General features: G+C 60.3%; 1 protein-coding gene across 5 annotated transcripts in view; it reads left to right on the top strand.

Annotated features, from left to right (window-relative positions):
• The window catches only part of Cfap100 (cilia and flagella associated protein 100), a 13,408-nt gene that overhangs the window by 3,793 nt on the left and 593 nt on the right, over positions 1-9,022 (top strand). Inside the window, exons 1-14 of one of the 5 annotated variants that reach the window (XM_048787168.1) lie at positions 9-242; positions 1,625-1,732; positions 2,454-2,534; positions 2,681-2,781; positions 3,798-3,990; positions 5,108-5,233; positions 6,174-6,241; positions 6,335-6,498; positions 6,765-6,845; positions 7,197-7,378; positions 7,826-7,867; positions 7,946-8,063; positions 8,664-8,709; positions 8,833-8,984. In XM_048787168.1, the coding sequence (XP_048643125.1) occupies positions 1,684-1,732; positions 2,454-2,534; positions 2,681-2,781; positions 3,798-3,990; positions 5,108-5,233; positions 6,174-6,241; positions 6,335-6,498; positions 6,765-6,845; positions 7,197-7,378; positions 7,826-7,867; positions 7,946-8,063; positions 8,664-8,709; positions 8,833-8,984 (1,403 nt within the window). In that variant the 5' untranslated portion in view covers positions 9-242; positions 1,625-1,683. Of the gene's footprint in view, positions 1-8; positions 243-1,093; positions 1,377-1,624; positions 1,733-2,453; positions 2,535-2,680; positions 2,782-3,797; positions 3,991-5,107; positions 5,234-6,173; positions 6,242-6,334; positions 6,499-6,764; positions 6,846-7,196; positions 7,379-7,825; positions 7,868-7,945; positions 8,064-8,663; positions 8,710-8,795; positions 8,985-9,022 lie in introns of those variants that run through there. The other 4 variants (XM_048787169.1, XM_048787167.1, XM_048787171.1 and 1 more) reach the window with 4 other exon arrangements.

Below are 9,022 nucleotides of genomic sequence, written 5' to 3'. Positions count from 1 at the left end.
ACCCTCGCCCGGTCCCCGCCCGGCCTCAGCCTCAGCCTCAGCGCAGGGAGCCGGGGAGGAAGCGCAGGCTGCGGACTCGGCGCTGGCCCCGCCCACCCGCTCCGGCCTCTGTGACGTCACAATGGGCGTGGAGAATGGTCGCCATGGCGACGGGGAACGCCGAGCGCCGGCTGCAACGCGGCAGAGAACCGCGGCGCCGGGCTTCGGGCTTCGGGCTTCGGAGCCAGCGCGCGCTGGTGGGGGTGAGGTTCCCCTGCAAGGTCCCCCTGGGAGGTCCCCCTGCGAGGTCCCCCCCTGCAAGGTCCCCCTGCAAAGTCTCCCTGCAAGGTCCCCTTGCAAAGTCCCCCTGTAAGGTCCCCCTGCAAAGTCCCCCCCTAAGGTCCCCCAGTGAGATCCCCCTGTGAGACCCACCCCCACAAGGTCCCCTGCAAAGTCCCCCTGCGAGGTCCCCCGGCAAAGCCTCACGCCTTTCTTTGCCCTCTCATCCCTGCTCTGCTGGGTCCCCGTGCATCTCTCCATCCCTGTCCCCACGATGTCCCTGTGCAGCTTTGCAAGGCAGCGACCTAGCGAGGGGACCTTAGGACGCCGGCCTCACCAGCCCGCCTCCAGTTTCCCGGGAGGAACCGCTGCCCACCTGTGTCCTTGGCCGCCCCGGGATCTCTGGGGGCGCCTCGAAAATGCACCCAGCAGTTTGGGGAGGCCGAGGACCTGTCCCGCGAGCTTTGTTCCCGGGAAGACCCTGTTCTCCCGAGTTCCCACCCCGGGGACACCGACGGCTGGGCTTTGTTTGCGGATTCTGGGGAGGAGGAGCCCAGGGCGCTTTTCCACTGAGCTACACCCTGTTATTATTTGGGGATGGGGTCTTGCCAAATTGCCCAGGCTGGCCTCACCTTGCAATCCTCCTGCCTCAGCCTCCCAAACTGCTTGGGATTACAGGTGTGCATTGCTGTGCCTGCTAATAAACCTCCCACCTCTCTCTCTTCTCTCTCTCTCTCTCTCTCTCTCTCTCTCTCTCTCTCTCTCACTGGGGGTTGAACCCAAGGGCGCTTGACCCCTGAGCCCCGCCCCAGCCCTTTTTATTTTTTATTTACAGACAGGGTCTCACTGAGTTGCTTAGGGCCTCGCTAAGTGGCTGAGGCTGGCTTTGAACTCGCCATCCTCCTGCTTCAGCCTCCCAAGCTGCTGCGATGACATGTGGGTGCCACCAGCCTAGCAGTCAACTTTTTTTTTTTTTTCCAACAATCGCCTTGTAGTGGGAATTGCAGAGAAGAAAACAAAATTCGGATCTAAGAGGATGTCCTTCAGGGAAGATGTCTCTGAAGGGTGGTGTTTGAGCTGGTTTTGAAGGGAAAGAAGCCCCCCCTGGTCCCAGCGGGGTGAGGGACAATTTCTTTTTTCTTTTTCTTTTCTTTTTTACTGTGGAGGCTTTGCGAGTGCAAAGGTCCTGGGGCAGACAGAGTTAATCTCGTCAAAGAACAGAAAGATCAAGGCCACTAAACCCACAGAGGGAGTCTTTCCATGACCCTCGTGAAGGACAAGCCATCGCGCCAGCCCCCCTCCCAGAAGCGGGGGCGGGGGGCTGTGACACGGGGCACCTGACGCATGCGCTGTTTCTCTTCCCCAGGTGAGAATCGTTCTCGGCCAAGGTCAGCCTGCGCATTGTCCCGTTAGTCCTCGGCTGGGATGTCTAAGATGCTGTCTTCCCTGGTCTTCAACAACCTGGCCCACAATAGTAAGTCCTGGGCTGGGCCGGGTGCCCTCAGGGTCCCAGACACTGGGAGCCTGGGGTCCCAAGGTGGAGACCTCACCCAGGGTGGTGGAGGGGACTCTAGACCCAGCCACGAGGCGCCAAGTCCCTGACCGCGAACCCCGTGGACCAGTTTCTTACTGGGCCCGTGACCGGGACCACAGCTGACCGGGTTCTGGAGGGTTGGAGGCACAAGAACCCGAGGTGTGGATGGTCCGATTCTCTCTGAGGACCCCGAGGGGTGTGTGCACCACATCTTTCTCCTGGCTTCTCGGGTCACCAGCAATCTTTGGTGTCTTTGATTGCATGTCCCCGAGGTATTCTGCCTGTGTGTGCGCCTGCTTCCAAATGTCCCTTTTATAAGGACAGCAGCAGCTGGGCGGTGCGGTGGCCCATGCCTATAATCCCCGTGGCTTGAGAGGCTGAGGCAGGAGGATCCCAAGTTGGAGGCCAGCCTCAACAATTTAGTGACGCCCTAAGCCACTCAGGGAGACCCTGTCCCTAAATAAAATACAAAAAAGGGGGGCTGGGGACAGGGCTCAGGGGTCGAGAGCCCCTGAGTTCAATCCTGGTACCCAAAAGAAAAGAAAGAAAGAAAAAGAAACCAAGGCCCAGAGAGGCCCCCTGCACAGACGGTGTCTTTCCCCTCCTTGCTCAGTGCTCAGAGTCACTCAGTGTCCTGGCTGTCACTCTTATATGTCCCCAGGGAAGAGCTTGCAGACCATGAACAAGAGTCTGTCTTCCATCATTGAGGACCATCCCGAGAAGCCGACCAAGAAGGACAAAGGTGACTCAGCGGGTGGTGACGTTGGGTGGACGCTCACCCCTGTTTTCTCTTGCCTGCTGGGCTGGGGGGACACCCAGACCCCAGGGACATAAGCCACTGCAAGAAAGAGCTGGCTCCTCTGTCCAACAAGGTGTCTCCCTCCCCAGAGCCTGCGAAGGTTTCCAATCTCTCCGCCAATCCTTTCCACATGTCTGGGGACGTGGACTTCTTCCTGTTCAGGGACCAGGAGCTCAATAAGGCTATTTTGGTGAGTACCCTGGCCAGGGGCCAGCCCCTCGGTGACCTCCCTTCCCCCCTGGGGGCTTCCTTCTCTCAGACCAGCATCAGACACCACTTTCCTTCTCAGAAGAGCAATTTCCTCAGATCAAGTTCTCTAGAACAGTCAATGGCTCACAGTTTCCTTGGGCCCCTCTTATGAAGCCATCGGCTGGGTCCTGAACTCATGCAAGATTCTTAGATATTGAATTCTTTGAGGCAGCTGGCAGGTCCTGGCAGGAAGTCAAGCCACCCCAGAGTGTCCAAATGACTTCGGTGAAAGGTGCAGGCGGTTGGGTGAGGACCTGGCAGGGTCTGTGCAGGACCCGCAGGACAAGGACAGCAAGAGTCAGTGGTGATCTTGGTCAGAGATCTGGTGCTTTCCCTGCCTCCCATCCTGGAATCTCCTCTAAGGGAGGGTTGGGTCAGGATGGCATCCGGTGGGTGGGTGGGGGACACAGAGGGTGCAGGACAAGGTGGCCCATGAGTAGGGACAACAGACCACCAAGTGACCTTCTGGCCGACCAATACCAACAATACCCTGCCCATCCCACTCTGGATTCCGAGGTTCTTTTGGAAACCCAGAAGGTTCTAAATTCCCCGGACCTGCCTGTCATATTTAGCACCTCAAGACATGAGGCCCTCAGTTAAATGCGACTGTGATACTCAGCACCTCAAAACATGAGGCCCTCAGTTAAGTGAGACTGTGATACTCAGCACCTCCAAACATGAGGCCCTCCGTTAAATGCGACTGTGATACTCAGCACCTCGAAACATGAGGCCCTCCGTTAAATGCGACTGTGATACTCGGCACCTCCAAACATGAGGCCCTCAGTTAAATGCGACTGTGATACTCAGCACCTCCAAACATGAGGCCCTCAGTTAAATGCGATTGTGATACTCAGCACCTCAAAACATGAGGCCCTCAGTTAAATGTGACTGTGATACTCAGCACCTCAAAACATGAGGCCCTCAGTTAAATGTGACTGACGAAACCCACGTCCCCAGGAGCGGGAGCAGAGGAAGGCCATGCAGGTCCACCAGAAGACGACCGTCTCCTCCAAGGTGTCCACCAAGCAGAGCCACCTGCGTCGCGAGCTGCAGCTGGAGGAGGAGGCAGAGGACAGGGAGCTACAGGCAGAGGAGGAGCAGATGCGAGCCTTCCAGCAAGAAGCGGCCTGGAAACTGGCCATGACCAGAGGTGCCACCCGCCCCGGGAAGCCCCGTTCTCTGTAGTGCCTGCTCCCCAGGCTGGCCACCAGGCACCGTGGGTGTGCTTTCCAGAGCTTTGAGAGGCCGCTTTGTCCGAGACTCCGTCTCCGCCCTCCCAGTCCAGAAGGGGTGTAAACCCTAGAGCATTTTTTAAAAAATTATTTATATTTATTGGCACCAGGGATTGAACCTGGGGGTGATTTACCACTGAGCCACATCCCCTTTTTTAAAAAAATATATATTTTATTTTGAGAACAGGGTCTCATGAAGTTGCTCAGGGCCTCTTCTCTAAGTGGCTGAGGCTGGCCTCCAACTTGCGATCCTCCTGCCTCGGCCTCCCCAGGTGCTGGGATGACAGGTGTGCACCACCGGGGCCCGGCTTTAATTACTTCATATTTTGTGCAAGTGATTGAACCCAGGGGGGCTCTACCACTGAGCTGCATCCCCAACCCGGTGGGATGAGAGCCCTGGGACACAGTGGGGGGCTCCAGGACCCCCCACGCCCTCCACTTTAGACCTGGGGGTTATTTGGGGAGGAACGGGTTTGCTCAGAAGTGCTATCGTCCACCCCCAAAGCAGGGGTCAGTGTGACCCGTTTCTGCCTCTGCTCTCCAACCCCCAGGGCCTGGGAGAGGCGGATGGCGTCTTGTCCTGCTGGGGGCGGGGGCGGGGACAGGACCTAGAGCTTTGGGCCCCAGGCTTGTCAGTCCCCTGACCTTGATGGCCCAGGAGGGAGCTGGGTCTCCTTGAGGGGCCAGTGGCTCTGCTTCAAGGAGGCCCAGACACTTAGCCAGGCCCTCAGCAGCTCAGCGAGACCCCGTCTCAAAATCAAATATTAAAACGGGGGCTGGGATGTGGCTCGGTGGCTAAGCGTCCCTGAGTCCTGTGCCCTGCCTGCTGTGTCAGTCACACCCCTGTGGAAGGGACAGGGTCTGAGGGACAAGGCCAGAGGGGACAGTTTTGGGGGGACCTTTCCTAGCTCCTGGGGAATGCCTTCTTTCTGAGGCCCGGGGACAGGGTCAGGGTGTTGGAGTGGAGACCCCAGGGCCCTTGCTCCTTCCGGCCCCATTCAGGTCCCAGCTGGTTGTTAACTGAAATTCTCACAGTGGGGCTGAGTGGAGCCTCGTTCCAAGGGAGAAGGGCACCACAGCAAGAGAGACCCAAGTTAGACACAGGCATGACTTCCGCCTGGCCCACCCCAACCCTGGAGAATGGAACACAGGCCTCCCTTCGTATCTGCTGGGAGGGGGGGTGTTCCGGGCCCCCTTGGATACCCAACCCTACTTGTAGACAGCTTTGGGGGTTCAGGGTCAGAGGTCGCGGTCCACAGATGGCGGCCCCACTCCTGGCCGAGGGGAGGCAGGACATCATGGAGGAAGAGTGTGGGGAGGGAGCAGCTCCCATGGGGACCAGGAAGCAGAGACTCCACTCTCCAGGGACAAATAGAGACCCCAAGCCACGGCCCCAGGGCCACCTCCTCCCCATACCCCACCTGCCACCAGGGGCCACCAGGGGACCCCAGGGAGCCATTCAGTGCCGGGGTTTAGGCCTCACACCCCTCACTCCTCCTCTGGACCTTCCTGTGTCACCTCCCACGGCGGCTCTGGGGACACTCACAGCCACAGCACAACAGATAGGGCCTCACTAATTTGCTTAGAGCCAAGTGGCTGAGGCTGGCCTCCAACTTGCGATCCTCCTGCCTTAGCCTCTGGAGCTGTGGGGATGACAGGCGTGCGTCCCTGTGCGTGGCTCACAGTGATGATGGCGCCTCTGGGGACACCTCACATCCCACTCACAATAGATACCCAAACCTACCGTTGCTCGAGTCCCTTCTACAAGGTGGCATGTCACCTGTGCACCTCTTATTGCTTAAGTCGCCTCGAGGTGGCCAATTTGCATTTGCAGTGATTTTTCTGTTTTTTTTTTTTCCTGACTTTTGGATGTCTGAATAGTCATGCTGGGTTGTCCCCGAGGGTGCGGACCCCAGCCGTAGGAAGGGCTGGGTGTGTCCTGGGGGCGGGGCATGCTGTCCCTTTGCTGGTGGTAGGGGACAACAGAGCACTCCCCCTGCCCGGGTGAATCCCGTCCCTTTGGGTCCTGGGAGCGGGAGGTCACAGCCCCTAAGGTTCTGAGCTCCTGTCCCCAGCGCTGGCTGGGGCCTTGTCATTCCAGAAAAGAAAATGGAGCCCGACACCCTGAGCAGCTACATCGACCAGAAGCGGAAGATGTTCCTGATCCAGGTAGGTCCCCTCCCGGCACCTGCCCGGGAGGCCACGTCCAGCTTGGGGCCAGGGCGCAGGTGGGCGCTGTGACCTTGTCCTGCCGGCCCCCAGTACGCCGTGGAGATGAAGCGGAGTGAGATCAGGAGGCTGGAGTCCCTGGCCTCCGAGGAAGAGGCCCGGCTGAAGGAGGCCCAGAAGTCATTGGAGATGGACGCCATGCTCTTTGACGAGTTCCTCAGAGACAACGACGCCAACTCCGTCCAGGCCATGAGACTGTGAGTCCAGGGGATGCCTGACACCGTCCCCACGTCCTCCCTCCTACGTCTCCACCCAGGGCCTCCACCCAGGGCCTCCACCCAACCTCAGCTGGACACCCCCAGCCTCCCCTCTTGCCAAGCTATGACCCTGACCACCCTGGGCTCTCCCCAGGCCCCTGGCCAGTCCCTAGGGCTGCCCTGGCCCTGGGCTCTCAGCCCAAGGTGCTGGCTCCTTCTTTAGCCTCAATCAGTGACCGGCCTCCTGGTCTCCCTGCCTCTCCCAGGGCTGAGAAGGAGACCAAAGCCAAGATGGATAAGATGGCGGAGATCCGGGAGCTCACCATCCAGATCACGCACGTCAAGAGGTGAGGCCAGAGGCCGCGCTGGCCCGTGGACGGCCCTGGTCCCCTTGGTCACCTGGGCCCAGCTTCAGGGAGTGACTTGGAGCCTCTCAGGAGGCTGAGGTAGAGGCCCGGCCTTTCCTTGCGCACCCGCCCTCTCGCCTCGGGTCCCCGCTGTAGAGAGCAACAAGTTCCCAGGGTGGACAGGGGCCAGCGCGTCCCCAAGGGCCACCTAGACACTCCTGACCCCTGCAGGGTGGGCGTCCTCTCCAGCCAGCGCTGGCCGCGGTGGGATGGGGGGGCCAGCCAGAGGGTCTCCGAGGGGACGGGGTCAGGGACAGGGACAGGGGGACTGACCTCCCTTCCCCGGCCTAGCGAGATCGCCAAGTTCGAGGACACCCTGCAGCAGTACAAGATGTACAAGGACTTCCTGTACAAGGTGTCACCCAAGGAGTGGCTGGAGGGACAGGAGAGGCGGCGGTTGGCCCTCAGGAAGGCCAAGGAGGTGGCCCAGGCCCCCGCGAAGGGCGGTGGGATCCCGGCACCAGGGGACAAAGGTAGTGGAACAGAGAATGTGGGTCCCAGGGGGAGCTCTGCTGTCGGCCCAGGCCCTGTGCCCAGGGGACAGGCCCTTGTCAGCACTCAGGCCTTACGGGGCTGGCTCCTTGGCGACCTTCACGTCCCCAGCTGGACTCACACCCCCTGAGCCCCGCGTGTGGCTCAGCCCAACATCTGCACCGAGGGTTGCGACTCTCAAACAGGGGCCTTGAGCCGTGCACATCTGTCCTCCCAGCAGCTGGGGAGGCTGAGGCAGGAGGACCGTGAGTTGGAGGCCAGCCTCAGCCACTTAGTGAGACCCTGCCTCTAAGTAAAATATTAGAGGGGCTGGGGTGTGGCCCCGTGGGTGAGGTCTCTCCTGTGGGTCCTGGACACTCACAGCCGCCCACTCACCGGAAGCTTGGCTCAGCCCCTGCCATCTGGGATCTCTTCCTTTGTTCCCTAAGGACCCGGGGTCAAGAGCAAGATGGCCTCTTTGTTGGGCAGAGGTACGTGGTCACCCCGGGCGGGAGGGGCTCCTGGTCCTGAGACCAGGACACTTAGGTGACCACTGCTCTGTCCCCCAGAGCCTCACATCGTGAAGAAGCCCCTGAAACTTCTGCAGGCCACACGGGGTGGACAGGCCCTGTCTAGTAGCAGCAGCAGCCTCCAGCCCTTGCCGCCCAGTCAGCCGGACCCTGGGAGGTAAGGGTGACAGGACGAGGGGTGAGGGGGCCTTGCAGGGGACCTGCCCACTCCCCTGCAGCTGTGGCAGGGCCCAGAGGACAGGAGCCACTGAGAAATGCTTTCTCACATTGGAGGGACAGGGTCTTGCTACTGCTGAGGCTGGCCTCCAGCTTGCCTGCGATCCTCCTGCCTCAGCCTCCCGAGTTGCAGGGATGACCGGCGAGCACCACCGCTGGCCGGCCGACTTCTGTCCCTTGATATACCTTTTTCTTACAGGGCTCTCTGTTAGTGCTTTATATGTTCTGGGTGCAGAGTGAGCTGGTGGCTGGCCGAGCTACACCTCCGAAAGCGGACAAGCCTTAGAGGAGGAGGGGTCCTCAGGAAATGAATGGCAAGGGGGAGAGGCAGGTGCAAAGGCCCTGAGGTAGGCGTGGACAGGGCAGTGAAGCAGCCATGAATTTGGAGAGAGGTTCATGCTACCTGGAGAGAGAGTTGCTGATGGGATTTTGAAAGTGTCCCCCGACTGCAAGGCCATAAAAGGGGCAGGATGCTCCACCCATAGGGCCACCTAGGCTGGTCCCCCTCCGAGCCCTGACCGACCCCAGCACCTCTTCGCAGGCCCAGCTCTGACCCCATGCCGGAGGACTCGGACAGCGATGAGGAGGTTGGTGACCTGGCTCTGCCTTCCCCTCCCTCAGCCCTGCACCCCCTCCCCCCCGTGGGCCCAGGCAGCTGCCCCTCCTGCCCCAGGGTCCCTTGCGGCCCCTGCCGGACGCCATCCTTGCAGGAACAGGTGCTGTTCTTCACGGAGCCGCAGCAGCTGCTGGACATCTTCACGGACCTGGAGGAGCAGAACCTGTCTCTGATCCAGAACACCCAGGAGATGGAGGACACGCTGGAGGAGCTGAACCTCACCCTGAAGAGCACGCACGTGCGCATGTGCGTCCCCCTCCCCCGCCCCCCTTTGCTGCAGGGTG

Source organism: Marmota marmota, unplaced genomic scaffold, assembly GCF_001458135.2.
Source record: "Marmota marmota marmota unplaced genomic scaffold, marMar, whole genome shotgun sequence".
Lineage (NCBI taxonomy): Eukaryota > Metazoa > Chordata > Mammalia > Rodentia > Sciuridae > Marmota > Marmota marmota.
This window is presented reverse-complemented; position numbering and strand designations above follow the sequence as displayed.